At 41.3% G+C, this 23,132-nt stretch overlaps 1 protein-coding gene across 1 annotated transcript in view; it reads left to right on the top strand.

The window, feature by feature from the left end:
- The window catches only part of PDE6C (phosphodiesterase 6C), a 674,049-nt gene that overhangs the window by 260,294 nt on the left and 390,623 nt on the right, over positions 1 to 23,132 (top strand). The window contains exons 5-7 of the mRNA XM_069611351.1: positions 10,552 to 10,626; positions 10,717 to 10,781; positions 10,870 to 10,936. Coding sequence (XP_069467452.1) covers positions 10,552 to 10,626; positions 10,717 to 10,781; positions 10,870 to 10,936 — 207 coding nt within the window. The remainder of the gene's footprint in view (positions 1 to 10,551; positions 10,627 to 10,716; positions 10,782 to 10,869; positions 10,937 to 23,132) is intronic.

The following is a 23,132-nucleotide window of genomic DNA, read 5'->3' as shown; positions in this document are numbered from 1 at the left end:
GTTCTGGGTGATAATTACAGCTACTCGGGAGCAGGAGAAATCTGGCTGAAACGGTATACAAAAACAGAAATTAAACCCAATACCCTTTTTTATGATTTGAGGCAGCAGTGCATACACATCGTGACTGGGAGAGGCATCATTTATTCAAACCCATGCTCATGGAGGCCATCACATCAGCATTACAGAATTCAAAACAGCAAATTAGTTGATTCCTGGGAACTCTTAGGTGCAAACCGAAGAAAGACTGAAGGTGTACAAAGAAGAACAGAAAGACAGAAGCATGTCTTAGCAATGGTGCATTACAAAGTCTCTACTTTGGTGCTGGACCCAAAGTGAGCCTGTGGAAAGCAACTGGATATCCTCTTAATGGCCTTTTCTAGATATGATGTGATGGCCATTGGTTGTCTATATTTTATCACCCTAAGAACATTTGAACATGTACTTGCCCTCATATCTTGTATTTGTAGTTTTCTGTGATTTTTCTGTGATTTGCCTCCTTTGGAGTGAAACAATACTTTTAATACCCACATCCACGTTACACAGAAACACGTTTATTCTCGCAGTGAGACTGAGAGAGGAGAAGAGTACACCATATTTAGCTGTTTTGTGAGCCGGATGAATAACACAAACCCACATGTTTATATGGATTGTATTTTATTGTATTGTAGTCGTCATTTATATGGTGCCTTTAACCATTATTATAGTCTCAATATGATGGATTTGTTACGATTTCATTTTGCTGGCATCACAAAAATATTGTGACGTTGAGCAATCAACTTGACTAAAGAAGACAACTAAAAGGATTCGACAACCATCATACTGTAACTCAGCCTAACTGAATGTTGAGGAATGATCACACCGGCAATAGGGTGAGTGCGAAGTGGATTTATTGGGAAACGGGGACCGCAGCAGTGGTACAGAGGCAGCTGTCTTTACACCTCCTCTCAACGGGCAGTCGCCAAACAAGCTTTGCGTTCCAGAGCATCCGTGGGATGAGGTTCTGGAAATCACATATACAACATCTGCCCCATGAAATGAGAAGAAAGGGAGAGAAGAGATGTGTAAGGGAACAAACAAGTAAATGGGAGAAATAGGAAAGCAAGGCGGGTTGGGGAAAAGAATACCAACATGAAAGCTTTTCAATAATAAATGTAATCATTCCTTCAGCAAGGGATTCTTCTTCTTGCTCTTCTAGATGAGCCTTCACCACCATAGGACGGCATAGGTACACCACCACTTGAATCACTCTTTCACCCCTTTTCATACACAGCCGAGGTGGTGGACTTAGCGCCATGTGAAAACTGGGTCACTGATGTGTCCCTCGGGGCGAGAACCACATTGTCCCTCGGGGCAAGGACCATATTGTCAATCGATCACTTCATAACATCCTCCAGTCTAACACTTTTCTTTCCATCATCTTTTACTTGCTTACATTCCCGTTATCTTGTTATTTCTCTGTGGGTTCTTGACCTGCACCCAGTCACCTTCTAAAAATGATGTATTACGAGTTGCTTTTGTTTTGCCATAGTATTTCTTGCATTTGCATTGATTTTCATGAACTCTCTTGAGTATTTCTCCCATGTTTATACTTTTGGAATGATTCTTCACTGCCCAAAAAGGATTAAGTCTGTTGCATGACGCTCTTCCTCTCATCATTACAAATGGTTGAAAACTGGTGGTAAAATGAGAGGTCATTCTGTAAGCATTAGTCACTCTCTCAATGTTTCCTTCCATGGCAAAGCCTTTGCCAAAGCTAGTTGTATGGTACTTTTAAATACTCCGTTCATACGTTCAACCAGGCCATTCTCCATAGGGCAATAGAGTGATTCACGTCGGTGGTTGATGCACCTTGTTTTCAGGACAGCTTGCATTTCATCAGAGACAAACTGCACCCCATTGTCTGTTAGTATTTCTTCTGGGTCTCCTTCTCTATTGAAGACTTCCTCTAAGAATTTGATATATCTCCCAGTGGCGATGGTGTCTTCGACAACACCCCATTCCACCCAATTTGACGTGTAGTCCACTAGACATATGATGAACACTTTATAGTTCCCTAGAGTCACAAATGGACCAGTGATGTCCATTGCTAGTTTGCACCAAATCTTATTGGGTATTTTTATCAGCATTAGTGGCACAGTGTGTGGTTTCTTGTACTTGTCACTAATGGCACAAGGTTTGACATGTTTTCACCAGCTCTTCTACCTCTTTCATCGTGCTTGGCCACCAGTATTTCTCCCTTAGGCATCTCTCATTTTCCCTAAATGTCCTTTGTGCACCAGTTGTACATTATTTCACAGAGGCATTGTGAGAGGATTAGTCACTCTCCTCTGAGTAAACAGCTGTTGTTTACACTTATCTCATTGTGCATATGAGTGTATCCTTGGAATTTGTTTTGCCTGTCCTTCCACCCCTCTCGGACCATATGTTCTAGCCATGTCATCTCTTCATCTTCCTTCACGGCCGCTTTCCATTCTCCTTTAGAGATGGCAGGTTGAATCTCCCATAATCTCCTTGCTTATCCTTGTCACTGTCCTCCCATGGCAATCTCGATAAGCAATCGGCTACAACATTTTCATGGGCGGAAACATATGCAACTTTAACGTTGTACTGCATTATATCTACTAACCACCTGTTGATTCTTCATGAAACTGAAAGAGACTTGAATGAACTTATAATATGAACAAGAGCTTTGTGGTCTGTCTTGATCGGCACTGCAGGACATTAATATGGGGTTTGCTGGTGACAAAGTGCCCAATGGATTCCTAAGGCTTCTCACTCAATTGTGGAGTAGCTCTGTTCGGCTTGGTTTAAGACGCTTGAGGCAAATGCTATTGTTACATCATTTCCATCTTCGATCTGCTCGAGTATGCACCCCAGCCCAATGCCACTTGCATCAACAATAAATATGTTGGTTGCAGACTGGAAAAATATTTTGAGTGTGGGGGCTTCTCTTACCCTTTCTTTGATCTCCGTAAATTCCTCTTGGCATTGTTCAGACCACTCAAATGATGCATTCTTCTTCATTAGGGCTCATTTCTATCTTGCTCGCAAAATTCGGGACAAACTTCAAATAGTATTCTGCCATCCCAGAAATGATCTAAGCTGATCTTTATTTACTGGCGGAGGCATCTTTGATATTGTTTCAACCAGTTTGGCCTTAGGTTTTATCCCTCCTTGTGTGATTACATGACCTATATATGTCACCTCTGTTACCTTACTCTTTTTTATAAATTCAGGGTGAGTTGCGGATGGTTTGTAGCACCCCTAACAATGTGGCCTTGTGTTCTTCCTCCGTCATTGCTGCATTCAATATATCCTCCCGGAAGTAGTATACTCCGTCTAGACCCCCGAACAACTGTTGCATCAGTCTCTGAAACACAGCTGTCACTGATACTAATCCAAACTGCATGCGCCCAAATTTGAATGCTCCCAATGGGATCACGAAAGAGGTGAAATATCTTGATCCCTCTTCCAAAACAATCTGATGATACGCTGATGATAAATCGAGAGTCGTGAATATATTAGCCGGTTTCATTGTCAACAACATTTCATAAATATTAGGAAGAGGGTGTCTGTCGACCCATATATTGGCATTAAGGCCCCTCAAATCCACACACATCCTGATGCTGCTGTCTGTTTTCCGAACAATGACAATGGGGGCCAACCACTCGGACACCTCAATGGGCTCAATGATTTGCTCGTCACGTAGTCTCTTCAGTTCATCTTGTATGGCATCTTTCGTTCCAACTGGTATGTTGCGTACTTTGTGTTCAATGGGCTTTGCGTCTTTCTTGAGGATTATGCAATGTTGAAAACCCTTATGTTCTCCTATTGTGTTGGTAAATACTTCTGGGAACAACCTCGTTAGGTTACCTTGTGTGAGAGTAACATGTTCTGTGATGCTCAAAATGGGTTGGGATTCTCCTGGATGTATCCTGATACATCACCTAGCTTGTTCTTCCCATCCTACGATAGAGGATCCATTTTTTGCCACATATTGTTTGCAATATGTGCACCTATCTCTGAATTTCAAGTGAACCCACTTGTAGCCAACAATGCAGGTGGGACTTTTGCCGTAACCAATGGCTCTAATGTTTGTAGGCCTTAGTTCCTCTGCATCTTCACCCAGGGTATTGATGTAGGCATGATAGTCTATCATGGTGTAGGGAGACCCAGTGTCAATCATCAAATCCAACATGTGGCCATTCATAACTAAGCATTCCCATGGGCCTTTCTTCGTGTTGTTATTGACTGACAAGATGAATGTGAGGCCATCTCCTTCTTGTACAATTGTGAGAAGGCTGCTCGGGCCACCAATTTCCTCTAGAGCCTTGACAGTGCTTTTCTTTGTGTTTCTTCCCCTTGGGTTTCTACAAACTCTCCCATAGTGTCCTATTAAAACACATTTGAAACACTCCACACTGCTGGGCGGGCACTCCTTCACACCTTCAGCTTGCCTGAAGTGATCCAACGATTGCATCTGGATCCTGGATGGGTGTTCGTTCTGTTGGCGTTTTCTGGCCAATTAATTTTTGTCTTTATGGGATTTGACTCTTTTCTGATCAATGCTACATCAGTTTCTTAATCTTAATTTTCTGTAACTAGCTGCACCCTTTCTGCTGAGGAGTTGGGTTCACGCTATTGAACTGCTCTGATGCACTTATTCCCTAATTGTTTTGTTCTGGCAATCTCTATTGCTTGTTCAAAAGTGGGATATTTTGCTTGCCATAGACACTGTTGAGTGTGTGAGTCTGCCGTATGCATCACTAACTGGTCGCTGATGTATTCATCTGCAATTCCTGTGAACTTGCAAGTTGCTATTAACCCTCTCAGGGCTGCAATGTAGTTGTCTACTGACTCGCCTTTGTTTGGTTTCCTCATGAAGAAGTAGTAACGCTCTAGAACCAGATTGGTTTTGTTGCTGAAGTGCCGCTCCAATTTCGCTATGGCCAACTCATATTTTTTGGTAGATGTGGATGCTGTATCCCCTGAGCCTTCCTGTGTCGCTGTATCTGGCAAGGTGCAAAAGATGCACAGACCCTCACTCCCGAGGCAGTTCAAAAGAGACGCTTCTCTGAGATCATCACTGAATTTTGCTCCACCAATGGCTCGTAGGTACACCTGGAATGAGTCTCTTTTATTCTTGACGGCATGCAGAAATGCTGGCATGCCTTGTATGTGCGTGACATTACCTCAGTCAAATGCTTTTGCCTGGTAACCTTTTCTTGCTGCTCAGCAAGATATAATTTGTGCGGATGCGTGGTGCACGAAGCTCTGAAATAATATTTTACCTTCTGAAAGAGCACTGTAGTAAATAAAACATGGGGTGACTTCTTGTTCACGATATTAGGCGCCTGGTTGCCTACCTTCTGTGCTCTCCTTTGCATCTTCCCTAGAGTTGCAGGTTCGCTTGAGTATGCTGTTAAGTCATGCACTGTTGCTGCAGTCCCCTGCCAACCACCTCGTCGCCATGTGCTGAGGCACGATCACACCGGCAATAGAGTCAGTGTGAAGTGGGTTAATTTGGAAAAGTGGATTTGCATCAGTAGTACAGAGGAGGCTGGCTTTACACCTCCTCTCAACTGTCAGCCACCAAACAAGCTTTCAGTTCCAGAGCCTCCACGGGGCGAGGTTCTGGAACTCACATATACAACATCTGCCCCCATGAAATGACAAGCATGGGAGAGAAGGGATGGGGATGGGAAAGAAGAAGAAAATGGGAGAAATAGGAAAGGAAGGCGGGTTGGGGGAAAAGAACATCAACATGAAGCATTTCAACAGTGAATGTAGTTATTCCTTTCCTGCTGAGGAGTTGTGGTCACAATGTTGAACTGCTCTGATGCACTTATTTCCTAACTCTAATGTTCTGGCAATCTCTATTGCTTGCTCAAAAGTTTGATATTTTGCCTGCCGTAGACGCTGTTGAGTGTGTGAGTCTGCCATATGCATCACTAACTGGTCTCTAATGTATTCATCTGCAATTCCAGTAAAATTGCAAGTTGCTATTAACCCTCTCACGCTGCAATGTAGTTGTCTACTGACTCACCTTTGTTTAGTTTCCTCATGAAGAAGGAGTAACGCTCTAGAACCACATTGGTTTTGTTGCCAAAGTGCTGCTCCAATTTTGCTATGGCCAACTCATGTTTCTTGGTAGATGTGGAGGCTGTATCCACTGAGCCTTCCAGGTGTCGCTGTATCTGGCAAGGTGCAAAACATGTGTAGGCCCTCACTCCCCAGGCAATTTAAAAGAGAAGCTTCTCTGAGGTCATCACTGAATTTTGCTCCACCAATGGCTCATAGGTACACCTGGAACGAATCTGGCCATTGCTCCCAGGGAGTTTGGGGTTCTCTTGGAGTGGCAAGAAAGGAGCAGAAAGGGGCAATATTTTGCATTATGAATGGTTTTATTTCTCTCCCTTCCTTTGGACTCTGAGAAAATGAAAATACGTTTCTTTTGTTGTTGCTCTAGTTGTAAGTGTTAGGCCACTGCAGTTTTAGATTCACACTGCGTTCTGTTGTGGTTAACTGATCGCTTGTTGTTTTACCTAGAGGAACAGGTAAATTCACTTGCCAAGCCAGAACCACAACAACTTCTACATCACATCCTCTCTCGTCCTTTTACGCTGTGCCTCTCTTTTATTCTTGACGTCCTGCAGAAATGCTGGCACGCCTTGTTGTGTGTGCGTGACGCTACCTTAGTCGAATGCTGTTGCCTGGTAACCTTTTCTTGTTTCTTGTCAAGATTCAGTTTGTGCGCATGTGCGGTGCGCAGAGCTCTGAAATAATATTTTACCTTCTGAAAGAGCACTGTAGTAAAACATGGGGGTGATTTCTTGTTCACGATATTATACGCCTGGTTGCCCACCTTCTGTGCTCTCCTTTGTATCTACCGTTGTGTTGCAGGGTCGGTAGAATATGCTGTTCAGTGCTGGCTTTACACCTCCTTTCAACCTTCAGCCGCCGAACAAGCTTTGAGTTCCAGAGCCTCCACGGGCAAGATTCTGAAACTCACATATACGACAATGAATCATAAATAATAACATTATTTGTGGAGAGCAACACATGGCTAATATATATCAAACATATATATCAAAGAGAATTCCCACACCAGTCCTTTATTCTCTCCCTCAGTAAGGATTGATTAGTTGATTTATCAATACCTTAGGCCTCAGGGGCCTTTCGTATAAAACAAACAACAATGCAAGAAAGTTCAATGCCGAACATAAAAAACTGATAAATTAAAAAAGTAGCAAATCTCAAAGTAAATATAAAAGTGCCTCATAAGGGGGCATTCCATATCAAGAAGCAGAAAAACATACATCAGCCCAAGTGACCTCATAATCACCAGGAAAAAGCCATAGCTGAGGCAAGACAAAATGGCCAGTGTGCCCCCTCACTTTCCAGCCGGGTAAATCAGTGGAGCGCACATTCTTTGTTACATTTACATTTCAATCTCCGAAAATGTAGGCCATGCCCTCATTAGTAAACCATCCTGGATTGATAACATGGTTGCAATTCAGAAGTCAAAATTGGACATTTTCATGACTCTGTGAAAAATTAACAAAATGTTTGACTTTCCTTTTTTATGTGACTTTTGTTTATTTTTTCTTAATGGGGAGTTCAGCCCCAGAGCCATTTTGCCACTGCCCCAACCCTGCTCAACCTCCTTTTCATTCTCTTTCATTCTTTTACACCACTTGTTTTGCTTTTTCCTCTCTTTTTCCACACTTCTACTTACCTTTTAATGCCAAACGTTGATTGGCGTGGAAAGTCGTCAGAATGAAGCTTAACAGTTGGATTTCCACATTTCCACACAAATACTTGACATAATTATTCTAGGCTTTGATAATGTGCTTTGCGAAGTAACGCACGTGTAATGTACTTATTATGGCTACAATATATACTGGAAGTTATTCTTTGAAATTAACATTGTAACATTTGGAAAAGAGAAAGTATACAATGTTAGTACAATTAAATACAGTATTTTTTAACGGCTGTTTTGGAGAGCCCATCCTATATATTTGTTTTTCTTCTCTCTCATTGTGCAAGTATTAGCAAAGACTGGTGTAAACACGCACCTGACCTCTTAACTCCCACCCACATAAGGAGACAGAGATGTAGAGTGTGCCAGAGAGAGATAGGCGGAGCGTGAAAGAGACCAAACAAACAAAGTGATGGAGTGAGATAAAGATGCTGAGTGAGCAATAGCATAGTATATGGTAGGCCAGGTACAGCTAGTACATATATATATATATATATATATATATATATATATATATATATATATATATATATATATATATATATATATATATTTGAACAGTGGGCAACCACTGCTCGCATGCAGGGAAGAGCACGCACTACACACCCACATAAGTTGGCTTGTGCCCTTCAGTTTCTGTTGCATGCCTGGGGTGGCAGCAGCAATAAACAGGAATCAGGACAATGCAGAACCTCCATTAAAGTTGACAGGCCACATTACGAGTCCAGCGGTAACCCTGTCGGTGCTACTGGCGGGTTGCCTCCGGACTCATCATATTTTACCAACGTCTGACTTCCCTGTGCCACTGGGAGATTACAACTCGGGCGGCCCGGGAAGTCAGGCGCCGATAACATGCAAGTCCCCATTCCCATAGAGTCCCATAGGAGTGCGAACTCAGAAGCACCAGCACCGTTGTTTATGGTGCCAGTGTGTCCGTGAGGGGTCTGCCTACCATCGCCACTGCGCCCGGTAGAGTCAGGCCTGTCGGTTACAGTGGCCATGGCAGGCAGGCACATAGTTTGCCGGTCTGCAAACAAGGGTGTCAGTGTTTCTGGACCAGAAAACTTATAATGATGCCCCATGTCTTTATTCAAGTAGTCCATTGTTTAATAAAGCAATAAGCCCGAGCTGGAGGTGTGGGGGGGCATTACCAGTTAAGGTAATGCCCTGGGGACCATAGTTTTGCTTGGGCCTTAACGCAGGCCCTGGGGCATTACCAGAAGTGGTAATGCCACCCCGAGTGAGGGGCTTATTGCCATTAATACTCCGGAGTGGGGTACTAAAGGCATCTTTATTCAGTTGCGAGAAGCTCCAGCATTTCGCAACTGAAAAAAATAATAAAAAATTCTGCCAATGAACAGGATACGAAGTCTGTTCTCCCTTTCCATGGTAGCCATTGAAAACAGTAAAATAAAAGTAAACAAATGAGATGGCCGCCATGGAACGGGAGAAGGAACTGCACATAGTACTTTCTCACTTCCCATGGCGGTCATTACAAATACACGAGAAAATAAAACTAAGGAAATGTCAGCCATGGAATGGGGGAAGGGGCTACAAGTAGTGCCTTCTCCCTTTCCATGGCAGACACTCGTGGGAGTGACGTGGTGGTAACCAGAGCCTTGTCAGGCTGGTAAGGACCTGGCGATGGGCCAATCAGATTGTTTGTAGCAATCTGATTGTCCCTCGTCGGATACTAATAAACAATAATACTTCAGTGGTGTGCAGGGGTATGAAAGCCAATATACCTTTACCCCTACCTCTCTTACCGAATACATGGAATATAACATCCTGTGCTCATATCTGATAATATACAACCTCAATAAATGCCGCCTACTATAATCATGCAATGTAATACAATGAACTGTTTCTACCCATCTTTATCACCCGTACACAACTATGCCTGGGGAATAAATAGGAATATACTTGATCCAAGCACAGGAAGATGAGTCTGCTTTTTGCAACATTCTGAATAGTGAAAATGGCCTCTGCATTGAGACAACCAGGTCTATTTTACAGGTGTTGTAACGTAAATATGAGGCAAAAAACCACCTCATTTATACACTCTGGGAGATTTCCATTTAATTTGAAGGTGGAGTAGAGCCAGAGAACTGAATACATGTTTCCTCTGTGCATTCCTCATCCACCTTCAAATACCACATGGTTTCATGCAAGCATGTAATTCCATGTAATCCACCTGTTTTAAGCACATGCTAAGTGCAGCCTGCCAAGCCTAAATGGCATGTATCATTTATGCTTTTTGCAAAATGGAGTGAAAAAAGAAGACGAAGAGGTAATTTTGCCTGTTTTTACTCTTTGGTTTTGCACTGTTTTTACAAATGATTAACATTGTAGGGAAGCGACCGAACAGAGTGTAAGTGCTAACAGTGGTGGACCTGTGCATTCAGTTGGCACTTAATATAAAATGACCCCATGACCCAACTCTTGGGTTAGAACACTTTGCACACGTTAGCCACATTTACTCCCATGGCATGTTCTCAGCTCCTTGTTTGTGTCTTTGGCCGCCACGGTTATAGAGCTGTGTTATGGAATTGCAGGAGACCAATGTCATGATAAATAGTGTGATTGGCAAACGTACGTTATTATAATAATTCATACCGTCATCTTAAGTGTACAGAACGCAGTAACCCAATCTGGGTGTCCCAATGTTCATGTGGGCCATGCAGTACGGGAGTAGGAGTGCAGAGATCCCTGCTTTGCATGTGGTGTAATGTGCATAGCCAAGTGTTGAACCCAGGCTTCACCTTACTGATGGATGTCTTTACCTTTAGGAGTTCTTTGATGAATGGCCAATCAAGCTGGGAGAAGTGCAACCATATAAAGGTCCGAAGACACCAGATGGACGGGTATGTAAACTCTATGTTCAGTACATCATGCTGGCCACAAACCAGAGAACCAGAAGATAATGCATGATTATTTTGCACTTTTCCACATAGGAAGTCAACTTTTATAAGATTATTGACTACATGTTGCATGGAAAAGAAGAAATCAAAGTAATTCCGTAAGTTCATCTTGTGCTTGTAAAGACGGGCCACGACTTGTGGGTCAATGTCCTACACTGCTTATGACATGTACTTTCCCATTTGCAGGTCTCCTCCTGCAGATCACTGGTCCTTGGTTAGTGGGCTTCCTTCATACGTGGCAGAAAATGGATTTGTAAGTTGGACCCATGTTTATGTTATTTGTTTTAAACTTTCAAGGGATATGTACCTTTTTGCTTTTGCATCCAACTAATTGGAGAAGAAAATACATGAAGTTGCTAACAGTGCTCCAGATTTTGAAGTGGGAGTATTGTACTCCCTATTTTTGAAAGTTGGGTGTAAAATTATTTTTAGGAAGTAAAAATGTAATTCAAATTCCCAATGAGAGTATTTTATAAGCGGGCAAACATATGCTTAAACTGGAAAATTGAAAAACATTCGTAATCATTATTTCTTTGCACCTAGTTATTCATGCACATTAAAAAATACACGTTTACTTCTCCCGTTAGGCAGTAATAATAGCAGTTTCTTTGTGTCCATTTCCATTTTTTGTTGGAAGTATTTTCACTCCCTGTTTTGGTTTTTTTTGGAGAATGTACCTATTTTTAAGCAGTAAAAGTGGCTGATACACCCCTTCTCTGTAGGGCTATTTGCTGCTATCATTTGTGCACTGCCTTCGTGCAGGATTTTTATTATGTGATTAATTACAACACAATGTAAGAAACATACAGGTCCATGCATAAGATTCTTTTTCAGTTATTACAGTACAAGTGAAAATGTCTGTTTGCTGTCCATCCCCCTATTCTACATGATCTCCTCAGACACTTTGCTTTCACTAATTAATTAATTTAACTTTTGTACCAGCACCTGTGGTCCCCTGTGTATAGGCTCGGTTGTTTTAACAAATAGTATGCATCAATGGATGTATTGTCTTTGTCACTTCTCTTTGATCCCTCCCTTTGGTTATTGACCTTTTGAGACATGAAAGAAACACTTGCAGTCATTGTTGTTAGGTAATCATGCATCTCGTCACCTAATGTCTTTGCTACACTATGGGAATCCGTTTTTAACCTAGTTTGAGGAGCAAGGGGGCTTCTCATGCGGTGGCCAGTCACTAACTCATGAGGACTTAGATGGTGATCTGAGTAAGGCTGGTTTCTTAGGGCATATAAGGCAAGGGGTAGGCAATATAGCCATCCCTTCTTTAAAGTCATCCGTATTTGTGCAATCCTTTCCTTCAATAATCCATGTAATTGTTCACAGATGCCATTCGCCTGTGGGTGTTTCGCAGAGGAAAACATATGCATAATGCCTAATAGGAGAACTGTTTGTTTGAACAGTTCATTTACAAAATGCGGTCCAAACATCTCACACCCAAGGAACCTGGCAGCGCACGTGGCCTCAGGGTGTATGCATGGACCTGCCTCGATCCATCTGGAAAAAGGACATACCACGACCAGCATATATCTTTAGCCATTGCATGTCTGCAGCATATCCACATAATCTGTATGTAGGTGCTGAAATGGGCCATTGTGTCTAGGAATTGCTCCTCTCACTGTTCACAATGTGTGCCCTGCAGTACATTGTTGGCACATGATGCAATTTACAATAAACTGTGTCACATGCTATAACAGATTTGGAGAGTGCCACTCTTCTACTATTGTAGAAGCTAGAGTCTCATGAGTCACATGCGCAGGGTAGTGGAGCTGCTCCAGTGCTACCCTCACTAATGCTAGAGGCATAACTGGCTTTCCAGTGCTCTCTTGTCTCCAAATTGCCTCAGTGGGGGATAATGAACACCCCTGCTTTTTCCATAAATACTTTTTTTCTTGTGGTTCTCAACCTTGTATCTCAATTAATGGGACAATAGACAGCATGTTAAAGCCCTCCTTTACCAACATACATTGTCCTGTTATGTGTTTAACACTTTCTATTTCAGAATTAGGAATGGCTGGGAAATAGGCTGCTTTTTTGGCTTCTCAGTGTGCAGCTTTGTTTCCGCAGGAAATGACATCTTCTCTTTTTAGCACTTCAATAAGTTTATCCAATAGGGCTGCATGTTGCACTTGAGTGCTGTCTGTGCGAAGGAAGCTCCTCCTTTTCCAGCGTGACAAACCTGCATGTACAGTTGATATATCATAGGCAGGGTCAGAGTATATCATCACATCCTCATCTTCAAATCGTTGAAGTGCGACAATAAGCATCACTAATTCTGCAACCTGTGCTGAATAATGCAAAGACAATCTGGTGCTTGTCAGTACCTCAAATTCACCCTCTCGGTTCAGCTTTACTACCACTGATCCAGTATGCCTTTCGCCAGTCGTTTGGTCAATTTTTGAAGAACCATCAATAAAGAGAACTTTGTCTGTTCCCAAGAGAATTCTCTCCAGCTTGGGGAATATCTTCATAGTGTTCAGTATTTGCATTTTATTTATTTGTAAAGCGCGCCGGGCTCGAAGGCATCTGGGCACATAATCTTAGGAGGACAAAATTACAGTTACAGTTTCAAGTCACAACAACAGTGAGATGCTACCAGTTTACAGACAATATGCCGGTAGGACTCCAGTATGACGAGTGTAAGAACAACAAAAATATGCCGCAGGCATGTACAGGCAATGATAAGCCGGCATCTGGCTTAACAAAGGGTTAACAAAATGGGAGACAAGCAATATGTGAGCAATAAGTTAAGAGGGTGATGGGTACAGAGGATTAGCAAACATACAGGCATGAAAACACATAATCAGTAGCAGAATACAAGGTAAGTAGCAGCATGGCACTATCAAAAGTAGGACACCAGGTTGGTCATATGTTTTGTGCAAAGAGCCAAAATTTAGTTTTATTCTTGAATGATTGGAGGGATGGCTCGGCTCTGATATCATTGGGCAGGGAATTCCAAAGCTTAGAGGCCAAGACAGGGAAGCTCACCCCTCTGGCTTTTTGTAATTTAAATCTAGGAAGGGATAGGATATATTCTTGGGCAGCTCTCAAAGCCCTATAGGTTGTGCAATCATGTACACAATCATCCTCCCCTACTGGTTAAGCTATGAATGTTGCTGGGTTCACTGTCTTACATCTAACTATTTTAATCACAGGATTCAATATAATTACCTCGTATCCTGATGTTCTTTGTGTGGTCAATGTACTTTTAGTTTTCTCTAAAATCGCAAATAATTCATGCTCTACAAATAGTATTCCTGAACACCCCATTTTTATACTTTAAGCTTTTTTGATTGCGAGTGCAGCAGCAGCTAAAGATTGCTCACAAGGATAATGCCCTTTCACAACTGGATCTAAAAATCCCACTATAATAGGCCAATGATTTGTGTCCATGTCCTATTGTCAATTTCTGTGTAAGGACTGCTGTCATGGCTTTTCAATTTCAATGAGAAAATAAGTAAAATTCTTCATGATAATCTGGACTTCCCAAAACAGGGGCTGTACTAATTGGCTTTTTAATTCTTCAAATCCTTCAGTCATTTCATCTATCCATATTTTTTTGCTCTTGCCCACCTGTGCTTTTTTAAGCCCTTTTAAAAGTGGTTGAATACATGTACTGTAATTGAAAACCCATGCCCTACAATAATTACATAGGCCTAAACATTGTTGCATTTCCCTCACAGTGTTAGGTTTTGATGTCTTCATAATCGCTTCTGCTCTCTCTGGTGTCACTTTCCTCTCCTCGTAAGAAATCAACTGTCCTATATACAAGACCTTTTCCTGACAGTATTGTAGCTTCTCTTTGTCCATTTTATATCCTTTCTCTGAGAGTTTGGTCATGAGCTTAACTGAATCGTCTCTGCATCTTTCTTCAGTCTCACTACACACCAAAATGTCATCTACGTATTGGGCTATTGCACTCTCAAGCTGAACATTGCCTGGGTCCATCTGCAGGACTCTATTAAAATATAAAAAATTGAATGGGACTCACAGTACCCCTGGGGTAAACAAGTATGTTTCAGGTGGATATTTCTATACAAAACGGAAGTCAAATCCTGTGAGTCTTCGTGGAGCAGAATTGAAAAGAACGTGTTCTTTAAATCTATGACTGTAAAATAGCTGGCCTTAGATGGGAGGTTGAACAATATTGTCGAGTATGAATCTCCACGACCCCCCGATGTTTTTCTCACTGGGTACACAGCCGTGTTACATGGAGAATCAGATGGTACTAATGTTCCTTGCTTCATTTAAGCAGAAATGGTCTCAAATATACCTTTGTCCGCCTCTCTGGACAGGGGGGGTATTGCTTTGCGCATGGCAAAAGGGCTCCTGGTTTAAGTTTGATTTTAACTGCTCCTAACTCCTTTTAATAGACCCACGTCATATGGACTTGTGGTCCATCAAATATTTGGCACTTTCACTAAAACTTCTTGAAAAAATGACAGTTTCTTTTTTACCAACGCCATTCTCTGCAGTATTTCTCTATTCTCGACTTTAATACAATAAGTGAGACTTACTAAAAATACTAATTCATCCTCTGAGTAGTCATCCTTAAATGGCTCCTCATCTGTCAAATCTGTCAGCCTGTATCCTTCACTTGAGGGCTATCACTGTTCTCTGTACGCTTCCCTCATCATCTGTCCCATGAAGAACCACCCTTTCCTCTCTAACGACTGCTGCTTCTAACTTCAAGGGGATAGTCTGCCCTTCTTCATCGTCCATAGGGATTTCTGGTCTGAACAAAAACTCATCAGTTATTCTTAATAGTTTGCCTATCAATCTGTGTAACCACGATAATAAAACAGTCACTCCATACAAGAATACTTCTGTGTTAAAGGAAACCCCTCCTAATGCCTTCTGGCCTGTTAGGGCTAATATAAACTCTCTCGCATTCATATAATGTATCCCCGGGTTGAAACACGCTATTCCTTCATCAGTAAAAGATTTTGTCATATTACGTTTCGTCATTACGTCACGCCCTGATATATTAAACGGCATCTGCCTAGAATATAATAATGGCATCTACATCTCATGTTCTGCTATAGAGATTCGTAAATTGTCCTTAAAAGGAACTAAATTAATCGCCCCAGAGAATCCCTGTGCATTCATGGAAATACCTGATACTGGATATTTTCCCTCACAGTTGCAGAAATGAGTTGCTCCAGTGTCCACAAGAAATGAAAATGCCCCCTATCGTCACCTTGATCTTAGGCTCCTCTTGGTGTCTGGTGTCACAGATATACTGAACACATTAGGTCACTCTGTGGGCTGTCCTATTGCGAATATAAATTCATCCCTGTACCTGTGAAAGTATTTCCTTCTACCATGGTCACACTCCCCAATTTGGGTGCCGGTCCTTGTATTCATATTCCATTGTGGTACCATGGCCTGTTGTGTCTGCGCTTGCTGAGTTTGTGCCTGTTGTATTTGCATGGGTACTTACTGCGATTGCCCTTGTGGCTACTGCATTTGTAATGGTGCTTGCTGTATTTGCTATGGTTGCAGCATATATGTCTGAGCCTACGTGTGATCTTTGGCATAATACTTCTTTGATTCTGTATTTTATTGCGGAACATAGCCCATCCCCCCTCTTGGAGCTTGCCAATTTTGATGAATGCCTCCCCTGCTTCTACATGTTCTGGCTGCGTGTCCTATTCTTCCGCAATTCCAGCATTGTTATTGTTGCCACTGTCCACCATTTCCTCTTCCCTGAGGGTTTTGAAATCCACCTCGTCCTCCTCGTCTAGGCCCATTACCTGTACCTCTTAGCCAAGAATTGTACCCATCTGATCTGTGGGATACACTACGTGTTTTGCTGTAATGGTTGCATCTCCTGAGTCACTCTACCTTCAGTACTCGTCAATACTGCGCCCTCTATGGGTATTTTTGACAACTTTTTCTGAACTAACTTTGCATCCTTCTGCTTTCTACTCTCAGTTTTCTTCTTTTTTTTCTCCTGCATCAATCAGCAGTGATGCACAATCGTCAATTGTTTTTCTGCCCATGGTTTAGCTTCCATTCCCGCCTGTTTATTTATCTGCCGTTGCACTAGCTCAGGCAGTCCCTGACGCAAAATGTGGTAAAGAAATGCTGTTTTATCCCACGGTTCATGTGTCTCAAAGCACTGTCTCTTTTGAATGTCTTGAATATAGGCGACAGGGTCCTCATCATCCCCATTTTCCTAGTCATAATCGCACCCATATCTAATGTATCGGGATATTGTACTCTGAGTGCCCGCCATACATCTGTTCCACAATTATTAAATGGCGTTCTATCATGTGTCATGTTTTGTGCAGTCACACCTGCATATCCTGCTCACTTCCAAATGTTATCAGCTCCCTCCCCTATAATGGCTGATAGCAAGACTTGTATGTCACCTATGGCTAACGTCATTCCTGATGTCATTCTCTCTAATTCACGAATCCATTTTCCTGTACCGGAAACTTAGAAAAAGGAAAATTGGACAAATATGGCACACCCTATTGATGTAGGTAATTAGGAATAGAGTTAGTGTCTTGAAGAAATAGTGAAAATAATTAGAAGATAGATATGAGGTGCAGAGGAGAAATAAGCAACCTTGACACCTAGGCTGCATGAAGTAATAAGAAACTAAAAAGTTCCCTATTAGGGAACTTACGTCCCCTGCACACTTTCCAATGTCTGGAAGATCAGACCAACAATTAGTTTGTATTTTATACAATCTTTCTAGTAATCTCTGAAAAAACTTTTAGCAAACAATATTTGAGGAGGTCAATTGAAGAAATTCACATTCAGTCAGAGTAGGTCACAAGAACCAAAGTTCATATTTATTCTTGATGTTTGAGATTGTGGCAGGCCCAACTCATTTCGAGTGGTAATCCACTCTTCATCAGGGGCAAATCAAAACGATTCTAAGGAAAAATATGTACAGAATTCTACATTAGAGTGTTAATTTTTCATAAACAACAATTTTACAACTTATACCAAACAGGCTGTTACAACTACTTAAATCGTGTATACATAGGCTAGTAGAATAATTCTCAAAAAATTACTCAGCAAAAAATAGGGGGTACATTGACACCAAACGATTAATATCTTCAGACTAAACATTTACCTTCATGTTACTATTTATAGAGAAAGATGATGATTGAGTCAATATCATGAAATAGTTAGATAGACTGTGCTCTACTGAAATAACGTCATCAAAAGGAGGATCTAGCAAGGAGGAAAACTGATTCAACAAAAGGGTTGTTCTAACCATGTGAACTTTTAAAAAAAAAAATATCTTCAATTGAAGAAATGGTGGATCCAGAAAAAGGACCTCACCTGGTCATGGGGACAGAAATCCAAGGATGGTGATACCCCAATCATATCTGTTGAGAAATGGGTTGAAAAAAATATAAAATAAAATAAACACTAGTAAGTCTAAGTAAGGAGAAGAGACTCCGGGAAGCTGTTTAACAAAAACCACTTACATCTGATAGCGGTAGTAGAGATTCATTAAAAAGCCATGGTGGCGTTGGTAGGGTACAACGGCGATCCCCAACGAAAACGTAGGAAATCTGAGATTATGTTGGCTGAATCAAAATTCGAATAATGGACAAATGTCCACTGTCACTACAAAGAAAAAACAGTAATAGAGTAGGTTAGAGGTGTACCCGGAATAGGTTATGGGGAAAGCCAGGGTGAGAAGCGTATTCTACACCAAACAAGTTCAAATAAATGCCCAGAGTTAATGCAAGGGGAGAGAGAGCTCTTACCTAGGTGACTGCAGCACTGACAATTGGATACCAGAATCCAAGAGGACAGCCGACACCATTGTCAATACCGTCAGTGTTTATATTGCATTTGTAATGCGTGACGTCATCACGCAGGAGCGTGTGACGCTACGTGTTCAATTTAGAATTAAGTTAAACAGTTTATTAAAAAAACAAGCAGACCACGCGAATTCCCAACGGTAGCCCTACTGTTGATGCTACCATGGTAGTGTTATTAGTACAAAGGACGTGGATACAATGCCTAGGGTGCCCGGGAAGGTAAACACATGACATCATCACGCTAACGCGTGAGTAACGGAATGTGTCAACAAACCGGCATCCTGACGATCCTTAGAGAGGTAAGGGGCAAACTGAGGTGTTGCCCTGGGATGTGCCAATTAGCGAATAATCGCCCATCGGGGGCACATCACACGGCAAAAACATTGTTGCCGGTTAATAGGATGTTGTTGACAATCAGATGTGCATTTTAACATAACTTGGGCAGTCTAGAGAAGTTGTGTCTACCCTCATATGCAGGGTATTTGATGTCTAAGAGTAGCGGATGACTACCAGGGGTAATTACAAGAAATAAACATAAGAGGAAGCTGGAAGGAAGGTCCCAAAAGGGGAGGTTATAGTGAAGGATAACACCAGGGAATGGTTTTAAGAATGAACTAAATGCATAAGTTTTGACAGAGAATTTTTCGATGGATGGAAGGGGACAAAGAGTAGGGGACCGATGGCAGTGGTCAATCGAGGACATTAGGCAAGTAATATACGGTGTTGGACATTGTGTATAAGGATTAGTATACTAAAAACAAATAGGATGGAGCAGATGGTCAAAGGGATCAAATGGCTAGCATAGCAACATCTCAGGGTGTAATTGACATCATAATCTGGCTCTATTCATTTACAAAATTCACAATACAATTGAAAGTACGGATGTCATAAAACAGATAGTCCACCAGACTAATATAAATTTCCAACTCAGTTTCTCTATCCAACAGTGTGGTGTACAATCTTATCGGGAAACATCCAGTTATTGCATCAAAACCATCTTTTAACCCAAACAGTTCTGGTTATACTAAAGATAGTCTTCAGGACAGTTAAAGAAAGAGGTGTGTTGTTCAGAGACTTTAAATGAATGGGCCCAAATAATATTCTTCGTTGAGCCCTAAGGGGGACTTTGCATCAAGTTTGTGAATCCAGTATAGTTGTTTTTGTGCTATTAATTTGGGTAAGTCCCCTCCCCTTTGTAGGGGATGTACTACTTCCAATATTGCAAATCTCATATGAGAGATACTGTGATTGTTATCCCTAAAATGCCGAAAGACTGGTGATTTGGTGTTTTTTGTTCTGATCTGGGATTTATGCTCAGTCCATCTTTCCTTGGCTTTTCTGCTGGTTTTTCCCACGTAGTATTGGCCGCAGGGGCATCTGATGGTATAGACTACATTTTTGGAGTCACAAGTTGCATAACTTTTCAGGGGGATCTTCTTTCCGTTGTTGGGGTGTCTAATGTAATTGCCTTTTATAATGTTTGAGCAATGTTGGCAATTAAGGCAAGGGAAAGTACAATGTTTTGTCTTAGTCAGTGTCCTCTGAGACGAGATCTTAGGTCTTTCTGCTTTTATGAGTATATCCCTAAAGTTCCTTCCTCTTTTATGGGCTACCATTGGAGGAGCTGGAAAGAGCCTGTTAAGATTGGGGTCAGCTTTAATTAAGTCCCAGTTTTTGATGATGTTCTTTTTAACTTGGAAACTCTGTGCCGAGTATTTTAATGTGTAGATCAGGTTGGATTTGTTCTGTCTTGGTTGTTGGTTCAGTAATCTCTCCTGAGTTTGTAATTCCGTTCTGTTAATGGCTTTTGTCACTATTTGTTCGGGAAAGCCTCTGTCCACGAATCTCGATCTTATGGTATCAAATTCTGTCTGAAGTTTTTCTGTGCTGAAAGTAATCCGTTTTGCTCTTAGGAGTTGACTGTAAGGAAGATTATCCTTCAGATGTTTTGGGTGAAAACATGTGAAATGTAAAGAGCTGTTGACATCTGTTGGTTTCCTGTACATTGTTGTTCTCAGTTCTATATCTTTGCATTCCACTGTTACATCCAAAAAGTTCACATGTGGTCTTCCAATTTCTATAGTAAATTTGATCCGCGGGTTGCATTGATTGATGTAATGCCAAAATTCGGTCAATTCCTGTTCTGTTCCTTTCCAAATGCCAAAGACATCATCGATGTATCTTGTCCAGCAGTATACTTTCTCGTTCCAGTGTGGGTGATCCAAAACATGGGTTTTCTCAAAATAAAACATAAAAATGTTTGCATAAGAGGGGGCCACAGTGAGCCCATAGAGGTCCCAGAGATCTGTAAATAATATTGACCATTAAATCTGAAATAGTTATTGTAAAGTATTAGGTTAATCAGTTGAATCGCAAAAGTTTTGTGGATTGAAACTTAATTTTGTCTTAAAAGAAATCATTCCAAAGCAGCTATGCCTTCGTCATGGGGAATCGAAGTGTACAGACTGGAAACATCCATGGAGAATATTATTGGATCCGGAAAATTGATTTGCAAACTATTAATTTTCTGCAAAAAATGTGTCGTGTCCTTTAGGTATGTGGGAATTTTTTGTACCAATGGTTGTAATGCAGTGTCTAAATAGACCGCCAGGGGTTGAAATATACTGTCTGGGCCAGCGACAATTGGTCTAAATGGTGGGTCTATGGAATTTTTGTGTATTTTAGGTAGCCCATAAAATACTGGGATAATTGGAGATGTCTTTATCAGAAATTCTTCTGTTTTATCTGATATCCAGTCCATGGTGCTGGCTTTCTCAACTGTTTGTTTGATAATAATGCTGATGTCGCTCGTGGGATCATTATCCAATGGGAGATAAGTTTGTCTCTCATCCAGTAATTTAAGACAACCAGTGTTGTAAAGTGTCGTGTCCATAAGTACAAGGGCTCCACCTTTATCAGCTTGTTTCATAGTGAGGGAATTATCGTCCGCAAGGTCCTTGATTATTTTAAGCTGATGTCTCCGTATTTTTTGTTTGGTTGAGGCTTCATACTTGATCTTTCTTAAATCACGTGTGGGTTTTGTTTTGAATAAATTGATCAATGGATTATTAATCTGTGGATGAAAAGTACTTGATTTCTTCATTTCTAGATAATCATGTTCTTTTTGTGGTGTTATTTGTCCCAGGTTGTCAAAGAAGATCTTAAGTTCCATTTTCCTTATCAATTTGAAGAGGTTGATTTCTTCTTCAAATAAATTAGTTGAGTTAGTCGGTATAAATGAAGTACCAAGACTTAAAGTATCTATTTGAGCTTTAGACAGCTGTCTGGACGAGATGTTGATAATCAGTGGTGAGTTTATTTGTTCTTTTGGCTTTGTTTTCTTTTTCCCTCTTCGGGTCGGCCGTCTCCTAAAAAAGGTTGCGGAACAGTTGGAGGAACAGGAGTATCAATTGCCTGTGAGGTTGGGATTTCACTGCCCGTAGTAGTGGGAGTTATTGAATTAGCTGCACTCGTTCTAGGTTGTTCTTCTAGTTCACCGCTCGTGATGTCACTGCTTTCTGTGTTATTTTCTGGGGTCGGTTTCTTGGGACCACTAGCTGGTCCAGGACAGGGTTTATAGTTGCTATAGTATTCTTGCCACGTATATACTATTTCTCTGGCATAGTCCAATGTATCCCTACGGAATTTACGGATCTTCTGCTGTTCAATATCCCGTTTGTAGTTCTCCAATTTGGTATTAGTATCTTCTAAGATTTTCTGAAGTTCTGCTGCAGATTTAAGTTTAGTGAGTTGTATGGATACTTCTTCTATTTCTTGTGAAGAGATTTGGCAAGTTCTTCTATGGTCAGTAATATGAGATCTAATGAACATTTGTTCAAAATATGTTCCCACCTTTCCACAAACTCCTTATTATCCTTACATAGTGTCGGACAAAGGTAAACTCTTAAGTCCTCGCGGAATCCTCTTAGCCTTGTAAAACTGTGTTAAGGTGGTAGCATGGAGTTTTTGAGAAATTTCTCTACGGATAAGTCTTTCCAATCGTTGAATAAGAATTTCAGGTTTTTCTTTATTTGTAGCCTCAGTACTAGTGTCTTTAATTAGGCCTAGAATCCTTTCAGCCTCTTCATCAGTAAAGGCTAAGGTAGTAGCTGCTTTATCAGTTAAAGTATTGATTTTCGAAAATGACATTTCCAAAGGGTTGAGGTGCTCGTGTCCAGGGTAAGGTATCAACCCCTCGCGGGGTAATATAACGTGGGAAAAGGAAAATTGGACAAATATAGCGCAACCTATTGATGTAGGTAATTAGGAATAGAGTTAGTGTCTTGAAGAAATAGTGAAAAGAATTAGAACATAGATATGAGGTGCAGAGAAGAAATAAGGTGCATCTTAAATTGTGGCCACGGTATATATTCTGGTCGTCCTCCCCCTTTCTCTAATAATGGGAATTGTGAAAATCCTGGTCCATAATCATACCTGCCTACACTTCTTGCTTTCCAGGCGGGGCTAGTCTTGCCTATTTGTCTCTGTTCTGGTAGTGCCTTTAATCTGCTTACATAAGGTGGGGATACATCCCCTGTACTGCGCGATCGTGAATGTTTTCACTCAGTATATGGTGTCGATTCTGGTGTTTTTTTACTTTGGGGTCCTCTAAATCTGACCATCTTACCCCTTTTTCTA

Source organism: Ambystoma mexicanum, chromosome 8, assembly GCF_040938575.1.
Source record: "Ambystoma mexicanum isolate Mex_15411 chromosome 8, UKY_AmexF1_1, whole genome shotgun sequence".
NCBI lineage: Eukaryota > Metazoa > Chordata > Amphibia > Caudata > Ambystomatidae > Ambystoma > Ambystoma mexicanum.
The sequence above is the reverse complement of the archived record's forward strand: the minus strand, read 5'-3'. Positions and strand labels throughout refer to the sequence as shown.